General features: G+C 48.2%; 1 protein-coding gene across 1 annotated transcript in view; it reads right to left on the reverse strand.

Moving 5' to 3' along the window:
- Positions 1-21,114, reverse strand: part of HUNK (hormonally up-regulated Neu-associated kinase) — a 129,808-nt gene that overhangs the window by 80,605 nt on the left and 28,089 nt on the right. Inside the window, 1 exon segment of the mRNA XM_005893362.2 lies at positions 3,365-3,657. Coding sequence (XP_005893424.2) covers positions 3,365-3,657 — 293 coding nt within the window.

Genomic DNA, 21,114 nt, shown 5'->3' on the forward strand with positions numbered 1-21,114 from the left:
TCCCACTAGGGACACCAGGAAATCTCTGAAATGCTATCTAAACTCTCTTCCTCATTTGAAAACTCTAACCTCGAAATATGCGTGTATGTTAGTCCCTCAGTCGTGTTCGACTCTTTGCGACTCCATGGACTGTAACCCACCAGGCTCCTCTCTGTCCATGGGATTCTCCAGGCAAGAATACTGAAGTGGGTTGCCAAGGGGATCTTCTGAACCCAGGGATCAAACCCAGGTCTCTTACACTGCAGCCAGATTCTTTACCATCTGAGCCACCAGGGAAGCCCAACCTTGAAATAATTTATGAATTCTTTCCACCTCTGCAGCATAAAGGAGACAATTCTCCACCATTAAAAAAGGCTACAGTGTATTACCAGATTATGGCTGCTAGAAGTGAGACACTCAAAACCTTTGAAAATTCAAGACATTCCAGATATAGCCACCCAGGAATATATTGGAAATAGTTTCCTGTCATGTCTCCACCACCTAATCACCTGTGCCCACGTGCGCTGACACTCATTAAGGAGATTTCTAGAGGAGAAAATGAAGAACTCCTCCAAAACGGCACCTGTATTTCCAGCCTTCCGTAACTTCAAAAGATCTGAGCCTTTGCCACTACTGGCTGATGAATATATTTCCGAAGAGGTAAGGAACGAAGCGGAATGCCGGAGATCAGAGAGAGAAAAAGCGCACCCTCGTTGCTATCAAAACATTATTAAATGCATTCCTTTGACGTTCTGACAGTAATTGCGCTGAGAAGGACTGGATTTTGTTAAAATTACTTTAAAAGGGTTGTTGAGAATTTCCTGCGGGAGAGACCAGCAAGCAGTGCACAGCCTTCGCTGGCTTTCCCTTTGTTGTCCCGGAAGCTCCGAGCCGGGGCGCATCTGATTTTTGACAGCATGAAACCCGTGTAATAACACCCTGAGTCCCTCGGAAAGCTCCACCCCCAGTTCTCTTTTCCTCCATGACCAGCGGAGTGGGTAACCCAAGCTGATTCATTCGCGAGGTTTCTGCCTTTGTCGTCTTCATCACCAAACCAGGCATCCTACGATCATCATGTACCCCATCGTGGCAGAGCTCTGACACCGCAGGTTACACAAGGGGGTTGTTAACAGCCAAAAATAGGGTTATTCACTTACAATTTCTGAATGTTCCCTTCCTTGCTGATCAAAACTCAGAAGAGTTCTGATGAATCGTGATTTGTTAACAGTGTGTCTGACTAAAAATACGTACATGGAGAGATTTTCTTACCTTAGCCAGGAAATGATCTGCCTGAATGGGGCCTGGCCCCAAGGCTGGCTCCTCCCCCCAGTGCCCCTTCCCCCAGCCGGGGACCTCCCCCCTCCCCCAAGTTCCGCCCCAAGCCCGGGACCTCCCCCTCCTCCCAGTCCCCCCCCCACCCCAATCCCGGGACTCCCCCCTCCCAGTTCTCCCCTCCCTCCAGTTCCCCCTCAAGCCTGGGACCTGCCCCTCCCCCAAGTCCACCCCCAAGCCCGGGACCTCCCCCTCCCCCTAGTTACCCCGCAAGCCCGGGACCTCCCCCCTCCCCCCAGGTCCCCTCCAAGCCCAGGACTTCCCCCAGTGCCCCCCTCCCCCAGCCCGGGACCTCCCCCCTCCCCCCAGTTCCCCTCCAAGGCTGGGACTTCCCCCTCCCCCCAGTTCCCCCCAAGCCCGGGCCTCCCGCCCCATCTATGTCCCCCCACCCCCAGCCTGGGGCCTCCCTCCAGTGTCCCCCCCTGTACCAGAGACTTCCCCACAGTGAGTCCCAATCTGATTGGGACTTCCCCTCAGTGTCTCCCTGCCCCCTCCACCAAGACCTCCCTACCGTGTCCCAGATTCAGGCACAAGGGGCAGAGCATCCCTGGCCAAGCCCATTGGTACAGTTAACTGAAGGAAGCCACTCATAAAAGACCATGTCTTGTTTCCATTTATATGCAAGATCCAGAATAGGCAGATCCACAGAGACAGACAGAAGACTAGTGGTTATGACCAGGGCCTGGTGGGAGGGGTGGGAATGGAGAGTGACTGCCAGTGGGCACCCGGCTTCTTTTTGGGGGTGATGGCAATATTCTAGAATTAAGGCAGTGAGGATAGTTGCACAACTCTGAATATACTGAAAATGACTGAATTGCACCCTTTAAAATGATAACTAATGGGATGTGAGCTGTATCTCAATACAAAATTTTTAAACATATGTGTGTGTATATCTATATAATTCCTTGATCTTGGTTTTTTAAATGAGAATCAATTAAACATGAGCCCTAATTTTTCTCAACAACCCAGAGTAATTATGAATTATAACTCCATGAAGAAGTATGCATTTATTGATGAAGTCAACACTTTTTCGGGAGGAAAAGAGGACACTTTCATTTTTTTTAATTTTACTATATTCTATTGACCTTATTTTCGGAGAAGGCAATGGCAACCCACTGCAGTACTCTTGCCTGGAAAATCCCATGGACGGAGGAGCCTGGTAGGCTGCAGTCCACGAGGTCGCTAAGAGTCGGACACAACTGAGCCACTTCACTTTCACTTCTCACTTTCATGCATTGGAGAAGGCAATGGCAACCCACTCCAGTGTTCTTGCCTGGAGAATCCCAGGGACGGGGGAGCCTGGTGGGCTGCCGTCTATGGGGTCGAACAGAGTCGGACACGACTGAAGCGACTTAGCAGCAGCACTGACCTTATTTTAGTCTAGCACTAAAAGTCGGCCCCTACCACCAACAGCAACACTGCCAAGAATTCTGTCTCCATTCAGTTTGCTTGCAAAGCTCCTCCTCAGGAGGGAACAGGCTATTCAAAAAAAAAAAAAAGTTTGCTTTTCATAATTATTTGCAAGGTTAGTTTGGGAACAAGGTTAGTTAGTTATGGGGAACAAGCCTCACTTTCAAAGGCAAGTTCACAATTCATGTAGTGATTCAATTCCATTGAATAAAACAGCTATTAAGCAACTACCATATGCAAAGCAAATACAGTGAAAGCACCATCAAGCATTGCTAAAAAACAGTCTCATGCCATCTTAACGTTGATGCTTCTTTCGGGCACCTGAGCAAGAGTTTTTATTGTTTTGGAAATAATAATAACAAGAGCAGCCAACACTTAAAATGCCCCTATTACATACCAAATGCAGTTCCAAGTTCTTTCCATATAACAACTCATTTCCCTTTATACCAACTATGAGATGAGTATCATGATTATTCCCATTTTACAGAAGAAGAGACTGAGGTTCAGAGTGGTTAAGTAACCAGGCTAGGGTCACATAACTATTTAAAGGACAGAGCCAGGATGGATTCAGCCTTGCTTGACTTGCACTGCAGCGGTGCGTCTGGCCCAGAGTTGGTGGCCAGCATCACGGCGCGGCCCTTACCTGTGGACCACCCCGGCCCGGTGCAGGTGCTCCACCGCAGAGATGAGCTGCCGGATGTATCTACGGGCTTCTGCCTCCTCCAGCCGCTTCTTCTCGTAGATTTTGTGCATCAGGTTGCCCCCAGGGCACAGCTCCATGACCAGGTAGTAGCTGTTCTCCGTCTCTAAGATATCGAGGAGCTGGGTGATGTTGGGATGGCGGATCATCTGCTGGATCTGTCCCTCTCGACGAAGGTTTTTGGTGACGTAGGTGTCTTTCTTGGCTCGCTTCTTGTCAATGACCTTGATGGCCACCTAAGGAGACACCAGGAACACGGCTGTTACCAGACACTGCAGGCGAAGTTTACCCCCTTGACTAGCCACAAAACCCTAGGAAGACACATCGCTCCTTCTCCGCACCAGGAGCAAAGTCTGATCTGAAATAGCATCCAGGGAGAAAAGAAAAATGTTACATCAGCAAAGGCCGGAAGAGTCAACCACGAAGGAAGAGAATGTCATTCACTCAGGCCAGCTCGAAGAAGTCTGGAAGGCTCAGTGAAGAGTCAGTGTCAAACCTGGTGTTTTATCCTGCGGAGAAAACACCAAGGTCACCTCCAGCCAAGACCCCTCCCCTCCCCCACCCCACCTCGCTCAGATCTCGTAATTGCTCCAGGTTGGGTCCCCCCAGGCCTTCATTTCTGAAACAGCCAAATCTGCCTCCATCTTCAGTTCTGGGGTGTGTTTAGGGAGCTGAGGGGTGCAATGCCCAGGGATTTGGTAGCCCTGCCCTTCCTCCCTACCCTTCTGTGCTCCACACCGGGCCCTCAGGTCTGGCTGCCCCTGGCTTCCAGTGGTCACCTCTTTCCCTCTGAATCACGACACAGGTACTCTTGGCCCCAAGTCAGGCCCAACCTGTTGCTGCTCCAAAGTCACATCTCCGCTGCCACCTGGATGCCCCTCCTGGGTCACTTCCCCTACAATCAACACGTCACATGTATAGACCCTCCAGCTTTGCAGAAAGGGAAGGAAGGAAGGAGGAAGGGAGGGAAAGGAGAACGGAATAAGGATGGAGGGATGAAGGGGGAGAGAAGACTTCTGCCCAACTCTCCACCTTCCTACCCTTCCTTCGTCAGCTATTGGCAATTCACTTACCCAGCCTTAAAACACAACACTGTTTTGCCCTCTTCTTTTCTTACTTATGTCTTCTCTCCTCTCTAAGGCAACCAGCCACTGACACTTCATCGTCTGCTTGTGCTCACTGCCTCTCTCTCACTTTTCCTTCCTCTCTGTCCCCATGCCAGGCTGCATTCATCTGGGACCTTGCCTCCCAGCGTTCAGATGCCCTGAGTCTGTGTAAGACTCGAGCAACCCAAGGGGCATTCTTCTATGAGGCTGTCAAGCCACTGGGCTGCAGGACAGAAACACTGGACCTTTCATTTCTATTTATTTCTTTTTTTTGTAATTACATTTTGTAACTGCTTCATAATGCATTCAGTGTACGGAAGTGTGATACCGATTAATTAGTAAACGATTAATAGATGATAGATAGACAGATGCTGGGCAAAGACTGAAGACAGGAGAAGAGGGAGCCAAGGATGAGATGGTTGGATGGCATCACCAATTCAATGGACATGAAGTTGGGTGAACTCCAGGAGATGGTTAAGGACAGGGAAGCCTGGCGTGCTGCAGTCCATGGGGTCCAAAGAGCAGGACACGACTGAGCGACTGAACAACAACAGACAGGCAGATACGTGTTTGTACAAAGGGGCTCAAATGTTCTTTTCTTTTCTTTTTTTTAACACTAATCCTCTATCCTAAGTCCTCCCAGGTCCTGGCAACCACCACTCAAATTGTAACTTTTTAATGGGAGGATAATTGCTTCACACTGTTGTGTCAGTTTCAAATGTTATTTTCTTGACAAGTTTGTGATAAAAATACAAGTCTGGCCACCCCTGCTCTGGACTATGACATCAATGTCCTGCCTCTTTTCCTTGATACTCACCCCGGCCCCTTGAATTCACACTCTGCCCTGCCTTGATGTCCAGAACTCTGATTTCTTGCTTGAAGCTCTTTGGGGGCTCCCTGATGCCCATCGGGCAAGGTCCACAGCCTCAGCCCAGCACTGAAGCTTCTTCTCCCGCCACTGTTCAGCCCAGACTCTGAGCTCCCCAGAGCAGGTCTCCTCACTCCCTGTGACCACACTACTCTCCACCCTCTTTACACCTTCAAATCCTCAGACACTAACTCCAGTCCCACCTTTCTCCCAGAAGGTCTCTTTAACACTCCTATCGTATGCTCCCATCATACCTACCACCTGCGATACCATTTAGAGCACCAATCCCTCCCCTTAACACAGGGACCACTCCCCACTTTGCCACATTACAGTACTTTATAAATGATGAGTGACCAACAGGTTACTAACAAGCAAATCAGTGAACCTTTTTTGTAATCATTGAAGCAAAACTAGCTGAAAATAGCTTAATCTAGCTATAAACAGTTTATCATTTCTTCTAGAACAGTCTTTTTTTAAAAAAAATTTGAGATGTAATTGACATATAACATTGTATTAGTTTTAGGTATGCAACATAAATATTGGGTGTATGTCTCTATTGGGAAGTGTTTACCATAATAAATCAGGTTAACATCCATCACTATAGTTATAAACTTGTGTGTATATGAGACTTTTTATGATCTTCAATATTAGCAGCTTTGCAAACATACAATATGGTATTGCTAACTACTGGAGGAGGAAACAGCCGCCCACTCCAGTCTTCTTGCCTGGAGAATCCCATGAGCTGAGGAGGCTGGCGGGCTACAGTCCACAGGGTCACAAGAGTCAGACACAACTGAGCGACTAACACTTCCTTTCACTTTCATTGCTAACTACAGTCACCAGGCTGCCTGTTACATCCTTCGGATTTATCTTACAACCAGAAGTTTGTACCTTTTGACCACCTTCGCCCATTTTAATGGAGATTATCAGGCCCTTAAACCACAGATATGACCAAGAGCGAGACAATCAGCCACTAGACCAGATAAATCAGAACCTGCAACATCCCAGGGCGACGTGAGGCTGATGCTATCTGCCCACAGAAGTGGGCTGCAGTTTGGTCTACCAGTTCAGTATATACAAAGCCAAGAGCTTTAAAAACTGTATTCATTTGCGACAAAATGTATGTATATCTGCATAACACATGCACATATATATACACACACAAATATATATCCATCATCTTGTGGGGGCAGAAAGAGGAATGCTGAAAAGTACAATTAGATTCTGTCTGCTCAACTCTATGTTACAACGTTTTAAAAATTACACCCTTTGGCAGTGGAATTCTTAAAAGTACTGTGAATAAACAACAGTCTGAAAGCCTGGCAGTAATACGATCTGCCTTTCTTAACAGAGTACACAATTATTAGGAGGATAATTTATTTAGCTCTTTCATTGCCTGGAGTAGGTTATATAATGGCCACCCAAAGACATTAAGCCCCCATGCTTAGAACTGTGTGAATGTGACCTTATTTGGAAAAAGTGAAGGATGCTGAAATGAGATTAACCTAGATTATCTGGGTGGCGCTAAAGGTCACCGCAAGTGTCCCCATAAAATAGAGGCAGTGGGAGATTTCACACAAATACACAGAGAAGTCCAAGTGGTGAAGCAGGCAGAGATGGCAGGGATGGAATAATACGGCCACCAGGCACTGGGAAAGGCAAAGGAGGGATCCACCTAGAGCCATCGGAGGGAGCACAGCCTTGCTGACACCTTGACTTTGATCCAGTGAAACTGACTTTGGACTTTGGCCTCCACAACTGTGATAGAATAAACTTCTGTTGTTTTAAGTTACCAAGTTTGCGGTAACGCATTACAGCATGTGTGTGCGCGTGCTAAGTCGCTTCAGTCATGTCCGACTCTTTGTGATTCTATGGACTGCAGTCCACCAGGCTCCCCTGTCCATGGGATTCTCCAGGCCAGAATACTGGAGTGGGTTGCCATGCCTTCCTCCAGGGGATCTTCCCAACCCAGGGATGGAACCCACGTCTACTAGAGCCACCTGGGAAGCCCGTGCATTACAGCAGCCACAGGAAACTAACACACCAGGGGTCCACTCCACCATCATCTGACATCTTGGTTCCCAAGTTCTACTGATTCTCAAAGTCCCTTTGTGAAAACCCTGAACCCTAAGGCAGCCCCGCCTAGAGAAGCTATCCTATAAAGGCCCCTCTCTATTTTTAAACACCTTCATTTGTAAGCATTGCTAAACTTGTAAACTCTGTATTGATAATACTTCTGAAGATGGAATGACATTCTTGATTACACAAAACTGTTCAATCAACTTCGTCTGTAACAACTGAAATGGGGGTGGGGGGATGAATGGGAAATTAAGGAATTGGCAGTGATCAATGATCAGCAAAGGGAGGCATCTAATTTAATTTGACAGTAATCAGAGATTTATAGGCACTAATTCTACCCAGGGGAAGCCCAGTGTGATGATGGGTCTCTAGCTGAAAAGATAAACTGCTTCAGTCAGGACAGTTTTAAACAGTAAAATTAAATCTGCACAGATGGACTGAGGACCCAAGTTGATGGACCAGACTAGAACTCCCAACATGGTCTCTGAGTTTGTGAATGGGCTGTGGGGTGGGGGGTGGGAGGTGTTGTCAGGGGAGTTTGTGAGTTTCATCCTGAGCATATGGAGAAAGAAGTTTTGCTGCGAAAGGTCAATAAAACAAAGTCTCCAACTTTCTGATGGCTTCAAGTTGCATAGCCTCCTGAAATTTTACAGAGGAATCTGCTTTCAAGGATTGCCCCCACATTTCCAAGTAAGTAGCAAAGTCTGAGAAATTACTAGAGAGAGGTGAACACAGCACCAGTGGACCACAGGTAAAACTGATCATTCATCAGCTTCTCATTAACTAAGACACCATACTTATCGCAGTATGGCAACTCCCACCCCATCATCACTCCCAGGCTCCTGCAAAATAAATACATAAATAAATACCTCTCAGTGCATAAAATCAGCAAACTTTTAAATAGCTAAGCTCACACAAAAGAAAAGGAAATATCCCAAGGCAAAAAAAAAAAAAAATTGAATAGATCCAAGATGAGGCGGCAGCAGCTATGGTATAGAGAAACAGAAGATGCAGGGAAGAAGGGGTGATGGCAAGGAAGGAGATCCTCAGAAAGCAAAGGAAGAGGTTGGTCTGTGGGGATAGGAAGCCCGGCTCCCTCCCACACGGGGAAGGAGGAGAAGGAGAAACACGCTTATCCTAATTCCTCCGGAGAGGGGCTAGCTGCAGAAAGGCATTCATGCCTAATGACCCCTGTGACGTCTTAGGAGAAAAATTCCAATGTAGAATTTTACTTAGAATGAGGGATGCACAAAGCGTGTGGCCCCAGTCTCAGCACACACTTCCACAGACCCATGGGTGTGCAAAGATGATGTTCACAAAGCACTCAGTAAAATGTCTGGCACTTAGTAAGAGCTCCTTAAAAAGATGTTCTTATAATCATTATCGCTTTGCTTTCACTGAGGCCACCTGTAGAGGGTGAAGAGCATTCAAAACTTAGTTCAGCCAAGAAAAAAAAAGCATCGCCTTGACCTGTCACCTTAGCATATTAAAAAAAAAGCAGCAGCAGCAGCAGCAGCGGCTTGAATCACATCTGAGTGTTTCGAACTCTCTGGAACAGAGCTGCTTTTAAATCCAAAGGCGGTGGTTTAATATTAGTCTACTCTCTCATTTCCTTTAAATATTGACTTCATTCAGATTGCCTACATAGGATCAGACTTAACAGGATTTAAAATAATTCATCCCTTCATCCTGGATCACCCTTCACTGCCTTTAAAATTCATTCCTCTGAAATACATCAAGGATGGGTCACGTATCCAATCTCCAAAATGAAAAGGCAGATGTAAAATGGATCTTCATATGACGGAGAGGAAGGAAAGCACTGATCAAAGACACTAGTCTTTAATATCACAGAAACATGCATATATGCTTCAGCCATTATACAATGTCCAATGTGTTTCTGTTCGTTCAGCCTTCCCTTAATCAAAGCACTTTTATTCGTGATGTTTTAAATAATCAGAATGCATGGAGAACAGGAGGCTCTGATCTGAATGAATTTTCTTTTTACGTAAAAATGAGCCAAGAACAGCTTTCTTTCCAGGACATGTTGGTTTCTTAATAAATATACTAGGTTAAACTCGAGTGAATCTTTTCTTCTTTAGTAAACTCTTATTAAGGCACCTAAAATATAGTTGACACTGTTATACACGCCACGCGTACGCTCTGAAAGAGACATGGATCTTCAGGCCTACTGGTGGCCATAATTCAGATTTTTTTATAGTGATTTAGGATGACCATCTGTCACAGGCTGAATCGTCTCCACCCTTCCCACACCACACCCCCAAAGTCACAGCTGAAGCCCTAACCCCTAATATGACTCTATTTGGAGAGAGCTATATGCAGTAAAAAGGTTAAACGGGCCCCAAAAGGTGGGGTTATTGTTGCTGTTCAGTCACTAAGTCACTCACGTTCAACTCTTTGTGATTCCATGGATTACAGCACGCCAGGCTCCCCTGTCCTTCACTGTCTCCCACAGTTTGCTCAAACTCGAGTCCCGTTGAGTCAGTGATACCATCCAACCGTCTCATCCTCTGTTGCCCCCTTCTCCTCCTTCCCTCAATCTTTCCCAGCATCAGAATCTTTTCCAATGAGTCACTCTCCACATCAGGTAGCCAAAGTACCGGAGCTTCAGCTAAGGGTGGGGACCTGATCTAATTGGACTGGTGTCCATATAAGAAAAAGAAGAGATGCCAGAGACCTCTCTCTCTCTCCACATTTGCACGGAAGAAAGGCCATAAGAGGCCACAGCAAGAAGCCGGCCACCTACAAACCAAGGAGGGAAGCCTCATGAGAAAGCAATCCTACGGGCACCTTGATCTGGGACTCAGGCCTCCATAAATGTGAGAAGATAAATGTCTGTCACTTAATCCACCTGGTCTGTGATCTTCTGCTGTGGCTACCCGAGCAGACTCATGGACCACCCAAGCATCACACAATCCTACGAGATGCCCTTACCCTGCAGAAAAGCACAACTGTAAGAACCAAGGGCGAGCGTCCATCCTCCAAGGGCTGGGGTCAGGTCTGACAGTTCCTTTCCTGCTGTTTTCCACATGCTGGCAACTCAGAGGGTGGCAGACTATGGCAGCCAGACATGCAGATTCCCAGGCTGGGCGCCTGGACTTCAAAGCCGGCCCCTCCCGCCTGGTGCCTTGGACCGCACTAAGCTTCAGCTTCCTCATTGTTACAGAAAATGGAGGGGCGATCAAAGTGCCTACCTTATGCGGTGGTGAGCCCTGGGAACGTTCCTGGAAGCCCTCAATAAGTGTTAGGGTCTGTGTATTTTGTGTAGGAAGAGTGTGTAGAACCAGAAGCCAGGAAGCCCCCCACCTGGCTCCCACCCCCGCCACTCCCTGAGGTCCTCACCAGGGTCCCCAGGGCATCCTGACCACCCAGTCTGTGAGGCCACTCTGCCTCCTAGCCTCCTGCTTTTCCTCCTAGCCTGATCTTGCCAAATTGCGCCGCAGGCCGCCTCCCTCCTCACATTAGCAATGTACTGTCCACTTCCCAGATGCCTACGAGCATCCATTTAATGACCAGTCCCACCACCTACATCCTGCTTACACCTCTTTCCCAAACTTTTTTTTTTAAGTTATTCACTTTAAATTGGAGGATAATTACTTTACAATATTTTGCCGCTTTTTGCCATACATCAACGTGAACCGGCCATACGTAGACCTCTGTGTCCCCATCCCCCCTCCCCGATCCTGAACGCCCCTCCCATCTCCCTCCCCACCCTATCCTCGCGGTTGTCATAAAGCACTGCCCGGGACATCTCCATGTGAATGGTCCTCTGGCTCCCCAAGGACTTCCCAGGTGGCACAGAGGTAAAGCCTGCAAGTACAGGATACTCCAGGTTCAATCCCTGGGTGGGGAAGATCCCCTGGAGGAGGCAATGGCAACCCACTCCAGTATTCTTGCCTGGAAAATCCAAAGGACAGAGGAGCCCGTCGGGGTACAGTCCATGGGGTTGCAGAGTCAGACACGACTGAGTGACTGACACACACACTGGCTCCCCAAACCCATCGCTTCCCCCTACTCCCCCTGAAGCAGTTCTCTCCACAGGTGTCCCTGAAGCCCAGCCACGCATCCTCCTCCATCCATCACACCCCTAGTCCCACACGTAATTATTCACCAGGACCTCCACCTCTCAAAGTCTCCGCACACCCTCTCCTCCCCCACCCCGCTGGCTGCACCACCATCCCCTCTGGAGGTCTCCCACCCCTGCCTGGAATTCCCTCCCACACAGGGCTCTCGGTCAGATCAACTCCCAACTCCCAACTCCTCTCTCTGACCTCAGATTACAATTTTTTTCTCTGGCCCAGACTGGCTCAAGCCACCCTGCAATTCCCCAGCTGTCACACCCATCACAGATACTCTTAACGGTGGGGCACACCCTCCACTCTCATTTCCAGCAAGGCAGCTGTCTGGCCTTCCAGCACTTCGCTTGGTTCATCCAGGGCGAGGACAGGAGGGGAAGAAATAAAAGAAAAAGGTCCCAGCCGCCTGCTACAGTGGCTCATCTCTATGCCTGCCATGGGTAAGCTGGCCACTTGACCAACACCTCCCCTCCACTTTCTCAGCTTCAACACAGGCTGACCAAAGCCTTCCCTTCGACCATGAAAATTACAAAATGTGACGCCACCTGTGCATGTGGTTTCAGCTCGTGTGTGACTGTGATGCAGAAACACTCTTTCCCACTCTTACCCCCTCTCCAAAAGTCTCCAGGTCAGAGACTTCCCTAACCAGTCTAATTAGAGCTGCACCTTCCCTCCACCCTCTACCATCCATGACAGCAATCCACAACCCCCTTACTCCATTCTGGTTTTCCATTGGTTCCATTAGGGCTTTCCTCCTTCATGGCACAAAGTGCTCCCTGATTTGGGGATTGGTCCTGCTGAACCCTTCTCACCGCTTTTCAAGCCTCCTCCTTTTTGTAGAATAGCTCAAATGGTAAAGAGTCTGCCTGCAATGCAGACGACCCGGGTTCGATCCCTGGGTCGGGAAGATCCCCTGGAGAAGGAAATGGCAACCCACTCCAGGATTCTTGCCTGGAGAATCCCCTGGACAGAGGAGCCTGGCGGGCTACAGTCCACGGAGTTGCAAAGAGTCAGACACGACTGAGTAACTTCACTTTCTTCTAGAGCCCAATCCCCACCATCACTTTAAACAGAGCTCACTCTTCCACGCCCCATGCCTGGCAGTGTCGAGAACACAGAAGAGGCTCAGGCAACGTGTGCAGGGCCACTGACACAGCCAAGGCTTGTGCAAGGTAAGGAGAGGAGAAGGGAGTGAGGGAGGGAAAGGGAGAAAGGATGGACAGATGGATGCTCCATGCCTCCCCAGTTAACGCGCGAGCCTTGTGGGTTCCTGGACAGAAGGCAGACAGCGGACACGAGATGCTCACACTAGAACAGAGATCAGATGACGCGGAACAAACAGCAGCCGTGGTGGGCCCTCCCAGGGTGAGACAGAGCACAGAGAGAAGTTCAGGATCGCTGCCAGCCTACGGGGGTGGACTGTGGTCCCCTGCTCCACTGGAGGCGCCCAGCCGTCCTGCTGAAGAAAGCGCTCTCTCCCTTCCTGGGAGCCTGGCTGGGAGAAGTCACCAAGGAGAAGGAGAGCTGGAAGGACAGCCATGACCAGCAGTGAAGTGTGCCATCTGGGCACCTGGTGTCCATCGCAGAAGGAGCCTCCTGCTTCCCCACTGTATCCCCTAAGTCCCTCCCTCCCAGTGTCTGGGCTGTGCCCCTGCCAGGCACCCTTCCCCGCTCCTCACCTTGTCTGAGCCATCTGCATCTTTTCCAGAATAGCTACTCCAGAAGGACAGGGTGTGTGTGCCAAGTTGCCTCTTTGCGACCCTGTGGACCGTATACCACCAGGCTCCTCTGTCCATGGGATTCTCCAGGCAAGAATAGTGGTAGAGTGGGTTGCCATTCCCAACCCAGGGATTGAACCCATGTCTCTGACATCTCCTGCACTGGCAGGTAGGCAGATTCTTTACCACTAGCTCCATCTGGGAAGAAAGCCCCCCTAAAGCAAAGACCAACCAGACACACCCAGAATCCCCGTTTCTCCCAGAGAGTCACAGTCCTGAAGGTGCCTGGAGAATGCATCATGCACCTGCCTCCTTCTCTGACCACATCTCCCTGCCGCCCCCTCTCAGCCCCTCTGCTCACCCACAGGCCTCCCTGTAGGTCCTCTGATGAGACAGGGGTATTTCCACCCCGGCCACAGACTCTCACCCTCACCTCCAATCTTGCTGAGGTGGCACCACTCACACAGGCTCCCTGACCCACCTATTAACAGCCAAACCCTCACTCCGGTCCCCAACATCTCATGGCAAATAGATGGGGAGAAAGAGGAAGCAGTGACAGGTTTTATTTTCTTGGGATCCAGAATCACTGCAGATGGTGAGTGCAGCCATGGACTTAAGACACTTGCTCCACTGAAGAAAAGCTACAACAAACCTAGACATCGTATTAAAAAGCAGACATCACTTTACCAACAAAGGTCTGTCTAGTCAAAGCTATGGTTTTCCCAGTAGTGATGTATGGATGTGTGAGTTGGACCATAAAGAAGGCTGAGCACTGAGGAATTGATGCTTTCCAATTGTGCCACTGGAGAAGACTCTTGAGAGTCCCTTAGACCACAAGGAGATACAACCAGTCCATTCTAAAGGAAATCAACCCTGAATATTCATTGGAAGGAGTGATGCTGAAACTGAAGTTCGAATACTTTGGCCACCTGATGCAAAGAGCCCACATGTTGGAAAAGACCCTAATGCTGGGAAAGATTGAGGGCAAGAGGGGAAGTGAGCATGAGAGGATGAGAGGTTGGATGGCATGTCAATGGACATGAGTTTGAGCAAATTCCAGGAGGCAGTGAAGGACAGGGAAGCCTGGCGTGCTGCAGTCCATGGAGTCACAGAGTCAGGCACGACTGAGCGACTGAACAACAACAAAGCCTCACTCCAGTCTATTCCTCCCCATGGTGCACAGCACCTCTTAAACCCCACAGAACTCATCAACTGAGTGTGGAGTCTGCCTGACCCGTGGTGCTGCAGAAACAGTGCTCTGCCTCCTTTGCTGTCATGCTTTCTGCAACCAGAATATTCTCTGGTTCAAAGACAACAACCAACAAACATTTCTTGGATGAATAAATGAATGATTGAATGAATGAATGAAAGTACAGCTGGAAGGAAAAGATTCTATTTTAACTAGATCAGAACCTGTTATGGACTGAATCGTGTCTCCCTCAAATTCTTATGTTAAAGACTTAACCCCAACGAGACTACTAGGAGATGAGTTAAAGGTTAAATGAGGACATAAGGGTGGGGCCCTAATCCAACAGGACTGGTGTCCTTGTAAGAAGAGGAAGAGACACCAGTCATACAGGGGACAAGCCATGCAAGGACACAGCAAGAAGACGGCCATCTGCAAGTTGAGGAGACAGGCCTCAGGAGAAATCTAACCTGCTGACACCTTGACCTTGGGCTTCTAGCCTCCAGAACTATGAGAAGATAAACTTGTCATTTCAACCACCTGGCTGTGCTACTTTGTTACGGCAGCCTGAGCGGACCAATACAGAACCTTCATGCAAGTTATTAGTGATAGGTTGGCTCGCTGTGTAGATCTCATCTTCATCAATGAAATCTAGATGTATAGCCATCTAGACAATGCTGGATGAAGTAAACTGAGCAGACATGAGCTGGAGGGGATGCCCCAAAATTCAGGAAGAATCGGCATGGGGCTAAGGGATCTGAGGCTCCAGCCCAAGCCTGAATTCAGTGTAAAAGGGCTGAAAACTGTGGTGATTGGCACAACCCAGTAGGAAGTTTTGAAAATAAATTGGTTTCACGCCTTTAACGCATCGGAGTAGAGCGTGAGCCTGTGTGGAGGATACTCATTTAACAGAAAGCAGAAAATATCTTCTGCTGGCTGTATAATTAATTTCAGCATCGCTCTAATTCAAGGAGAAACGATGCTGGACAGCAAACACACAGATCGCGCTCTTTTATGGGGGCCCATTAATTGCTGTAATTTATGTCACAGAGCAACACAGCTCTGACCCCTGGCTTCCTGCCAGCCACCCTCCTGGGACTCTACACTAAAATCTGTCTTTGTGGAAATGAGGGGGGAAAGCTTCCTTCCCCAGTTTAAACAACGGAGCTCATTAGGGCTGATCTTGGTGATGAGGGCAGAACCCAGGGTTGGGAGACCCTCCCACCCCCACCTCGGGGAGTTCTGAAACCACCATCACCAGGCTCTCCGAGCCCTGACTCTAGCTCCAACTCAGAAAGCAAGTCACATCTCGACACCCTAGAAACATCCTGCAGGTAGGAATCCAGAAACTGCTTCCTGCAAGGAGGAAAAGTGCAAAACAGAGGATGTCTGAGAGAGCTGGGTAGATGGGCCAGGCTGCCCAAGAAGGGCAGTACTAGTGCAGTTGTTACAATTCCTATAAACCCGTCTACAGTCTACTTAGTTACAGTATGCATGCTTCCTTTGTCGTCAAAATGTATTTATGATCCACAAGGATAAAAGGAAGCCCAAATTCCCTGCCCAATTGGAATTCACCAAAACTCAGAAATCCTAAGGGAAGATGAGGTACAAATTTAAAAAGATGAGGTACAAATTAAAACAGGTTATGCTAGAATCATTTCTCTGGTTTTGGAAAAGCATCAAAAAGCTCCAGCTCAGCAACACACGACAAGTTTTTTGAGAGCATGTGTAATTCATCTTTGTATTCCCCACAGCGTCTGGCTCTGAAAGCACCAAATATACTACATCAATAAATTCACTGATTAAAAGATTCAATGTCCATTTGTCTCAACTACCCTTTAACTCTGATCCCCCACCAGCCCCTTCCTGCTCCAATTCTCTTCCAACTAGGCCCAACTTTTTCAATTCGTTTATTTTTAATTGAAGGACAATTGCTTTACAATATTGTGTTGCTGTCTGCAATACATCAACATGAATCAGCCAAAGGTATGTATATAATGGGGCTTCCTAGGTGGCACTAGTGGTAAAAAACCCACCTGCCACTGCAGGAGACATAACAGAGGCAGGTTCGATCCCTGGGTCAGGAAGATCCCCTGGAGGAGGGCATGGCAACCCACTCCAGTATCCTTGCCTGGAGAATCCCATGGACAGAGGAGCTTGAAGGGCTACAGTCGGTGGAGTCACAAAGAGTCCAACACGACTGAAGCAACTTAGCAAGTGAGCAAGCATACATATAATGAATCAGAATGTAGCTTGGGGCCAATACAGAGGAAGGCTCAAATTACATCACCTAGAAGCAAATCGATCCGTGGAATCCAGAAGATAATGGGATGGTTAGGCTTGACTACCCTTTGTCAGCCATCACTGTCAACGGGCTGAGAACAGCAACTTCCCGCTGCCCACGGAATACTCTACTCAGACAGCCTGCATCCAACCCTCCCATCACAGCTGCTCCAAGACCACACCCGCCACACTCCTCTTTTGAGAAAATCGCTCCCCTCCTTATTGAGCCCATCATTATCACTACCTACCTGAATATTCATTGGAAGGACTGATACTGAAGCTGAAACTCCAATACTTTGGCCACCTGATGCGAAGAACTGACTCATTGGAAAAGACCCTGATGCTGGGAAAGATTGAAGGTGGGAGGAGAAGGGGACAAGAGAGGATGAGATGGTTGGATGGCATCACCGACTCAACGGACTCAATTTGAGTAAACATCGGGAGTTGGTGATGGACAGGGAGGCCTGGTGTCCTGCAGTCCATGGGGTCACAAAGAGTCGGACACGTCTGAGTGACTGAACTGAACTGAACTGGCTGAGCACTTGACTCCCTTCCTCCCCCCAAAACCCATCCCCATGGCAACCAGTCACCCAATCTCATCTGGAAATTTCCTTCCTCCCTACCTCCACTACCCCTGACCCAGTCTCGTAAGGATTCCCTGGGGTTCCCTCAAGTCCCCACCTTCCTCCTTCTCTACCCACTGAGGCATCCCGACTTTTCCCCCTCAAGTCTTTATTGAATTTGTTACAGTATTGCTTCTGTTTTATGTTTTGGTTTCTCGGCTCTGAGGCAAGGGGGATCTTGGCTCTCTGACCAGGGCTCGAACCTGCACCCCCTGTATCACAAGATGACTCTTAACCACTGGACCACCAGGGAAGTCCCCGGGTTTTCTTTCTAAGGACGGTTATGACCATCTTCTGTGCTCAGGGCGTTTAAAAGAAACTCAACTCCTTGAGGAGAAATTAAAATTTGTTCATGACCTGACACCAGCGCCCCTTACCTACTTTTTCTTTTTTTGAAAAAAAATTTTGCCCAGCTTGAATTCTATCAACTTTCATTTGGCCTGAATGCTGTCAGTCGAATGAAGTCTTCATGCTTTAAATGTTTTCATATAATAGTCGTAGTGAGACACATAGTCCCGAAGATTTCATTTGTTCTTCATTTATTTTTATTTGGATAAAAGACATCTCATATGAAATCAAGCATTATCAAGTACATCATCCAGTGGTATCAAGTGCATTCACTTGTTGTGCAACCATTGCTGCTGCTAAGTCGCTTCAGTCGTTTCCAACTCTGTGCAACCCCGTAGACGGCAGCCCACCAGGCTCCCCCGTCCCCAGGATTCTCCAGGCAAGAGCACTGGAGTGGGTTGCCATTTCCTTCTCCAATGCATGAAAGTGAAAAGTGAAAGTGAAGTCGCTCAGTCGTGTCCGACTCTTCGAGACCCCATGGACTGCAGCCTACCAGGCTCCTCTGTCCGTGGGATTTTCCAGGCAAGAATACCACCACCCATCTCCAGAACTCTTTCCATCTTGCAGAACCGAAGCTCCTTACTCTTTAAGCAATAGCTCCCCATGACTTCCTCCTCTGGTAAAATCACCTTTCTTTGATTTGTCTTTTTTTTTTTTTTTTTGAGATTCCATATGAGTGAGATCAGGCAATATCTGTGTTTCTGTGTCTGGCTTATTTTACTTAGCATCGTGTCCTCCAAGTTCATCCACGCTATCACAAATGTCAGGACTTCCTTCCTTCTCATGCTCAATAATACTGCATCACATATGTGTGCTGCATTTTTTTAATCCGTCTGTCCACAGATATTTTTTTCCACGTTGTGAATGATCCTTAGCAAACTGTTTTACATTCTTTTCTTCATACTAAGTCTCTGAAGGCTGCCGTGGATTTTAGACTCCCAGCACATCTCAGCTCACACCAGGCACATTTCCAGGGTTCAACAGGCAGATGTAGCAGGTGGCCAGGGTTGGACAGGCAGTCCTGGTTCCACGGCTTTGACTGAGTCACTTACTCTCTGAGCCCTGGACCCAGCATAGTCTACCTGAGACAGAGCACTCACAAAAAGGTCTGGTGAACGAAGAAAAGAATGAAGAGATGCTTGTGGTCTTCAGATGCACAGTGTGGAGGAGAATGCCAATCACACAGATTCAGAGTGAGAATAAAATCACCCCTTTTGGAGCCAAACCAAGGTTGAGGTCTAGAACTGAGAAACCCCATGCAAGAAACTTAACTTCAATAAACCTCGAATTGTTGATCCGTCAACTGGGGGGTGATAGTGGCCAGGATACACCGCATACAGGGGTTGGCATATAATGACCGTCCCCTAGTTGCAGCTAAAACTGAGCAAACAACAGTGACAGCACAGTGGGGAGAGGACATGAGTGCAGTAATCAATCACACCATGATTACACGCCAGGGAAGCCTGGCGTGCTGCAGTCCGTGGGTTCGCAGAAACACAACAGCAACAATCGCACCACGCTTATACGGAGGGGAAGAAAGGGAAAAAGGAAGCCAGGACCACAGTAAAGAGGCAGGGAGTAAAGTAGGAAGCAAGGGAGAGAGGAAGGGATGAAAGGAAAGAAGGAAGGACTGCAAGGGGAGAGGTGGTGTCTCATGGAAACCTTCAAGAAGAGAGATGACCTGCTCAAAGTGGAAAAGTTCACCAGCCCCAGAAAATTGGAGGGGCGCAGGGGAAGATGTGGTGGTTCCAGAAAAAGAAACAATAATAGTTGTGCACCCACCAACCCAAGGAATCCCTCCCAGCCCTCCCGCCTCCAGCCCCGCGGACGGCTGCTGCCCCTTCCCACGAGGGCCTCAGTCCGCGTCTGCTGACCGGTTCCCAGCGCCACCTGCACACAAGGCTGCCTTCCTCTCTGCATAAATCACGTGTTAAATATCAGGGCTGGCCCCAGCGCCCATGCTCCTTGGAAAGAGAAAAACTAGGTCTTCCTTCCCCGCTCGTGCTCTGATTTATACGCCTCCATTTATGGTGTCAGTCGGCGTGAAAGCAGAATTTGTGTTCCTGCAATGACACCATAAATCCTCCCAGCTTCCCCTCCACTTGCTGGGAATCCTGAAAGCTCCGCTTCCGCTGACAGCAGATAAAGGCTCTTAGGGCCAGCCAGAAATTCACAAGCAGGTAACAAAAGGGCTGGATGGGCGGTATGCGCATGTTTGCAGGCACTTGGGCGCAGGGCGCGGGCTGCCAAGAATAGCGCCTGGGTGAGACCAGAATGCTCTAGGACTTCTTTTTAATACAGGCTGTTCTTTTCATCGTCTGAATTAACATCTCCCAGTGTATTCGTTTGCAAGGGCTGCCAGAACAAACAACGTCAGATGGGGCGGCTTCAACAACAGAAATTTATTTTCATCCACAGAGGACTGGATAAAGAAGATATGCTACATATACAGTGGAATATTACTCAGCCATAAAAAGGAAGGAAATAGTGTCATTTGCAGCAACACAGATGGACCTAGAGATTATCTAAGTGAAGTAAATCAGAAAGACAAATACCACATGATAAGACTTAAAAGTGGAATCTTAAAAATGATGCAAATGAACAAACTCACAGATTCAGAACACAAACAAGCTTACCCAAGGGGGAAGGTGGGAAAGAGGGATAAATTAAGAACTCTCTTGCTATTTTTTTTTTTTAGCTGCCTTTAGTGATACACAAAGTTTAGGAAACACCAGATAACTACATTCTCTACTCCATACCATTTGTCCCTTTAAAGTTTAGCAAAAAATAAAGAGACAGAAAAGGGATGTGAGGATGGATTCCTAACGATTTCCTGAAACGAATCCTGGTTGAAAATTCCCAGGATTTCAATATGTACATGTAAAAATCTAGTCCTCTGTGGTGAATAGTCACAATCATGTTAGACAGAGAGCTGTAATTAATTGCTCAGCCTGGGCGGGGAGTGGGGGTGGGGGTGGGGGCGGGGGTGGGGTACGGGTAGAGATGGTTCTAGGAAGGAACTGAATTGGGTTTTGGCTCCATCCTCCTTAAAGAGGTCTTTAAAACTCTGTGCTGTGCTAAGTCACTTCAGCTGTGTCCAACTCTTTGCGACCCTATGGACTGTAGCTTGCCAACCTCCTCTATCCATAGAATTCTCCAGGCAAGAATACTGGAGTGGGTTGTCGTGACCTCCACCAGGGCATCTTCCTGACCCAGGGACCGAACTCACACCTGCTGTATCGCCTGCATCTCCTGCATTGGCAGGTAGGTTCCTTACCACTAGTGCCACCCGGGAAGCCCTAAAACTCTTTCAGTAACTGTCAGACGAGAAATTCACACCTATCCCCAAAGAGGTTATCCTTCCATTGGTATCATTTGGTTTTCTTAA

This window comes from Bos mutus, chromosome 1 (genome assembly GCF_027580195.1).
Source record: "Bos mutus isolate GX-2022 chromosome 1, NWIPB_WYAK_1.1, whole genome shotgun sequence".
Classification (NCBI taxonomy): Eukaryota; Metazoa; Chordata; class Mammalia; order Artiodactyla; family Bovidae; genus Bos; species Bos mutus.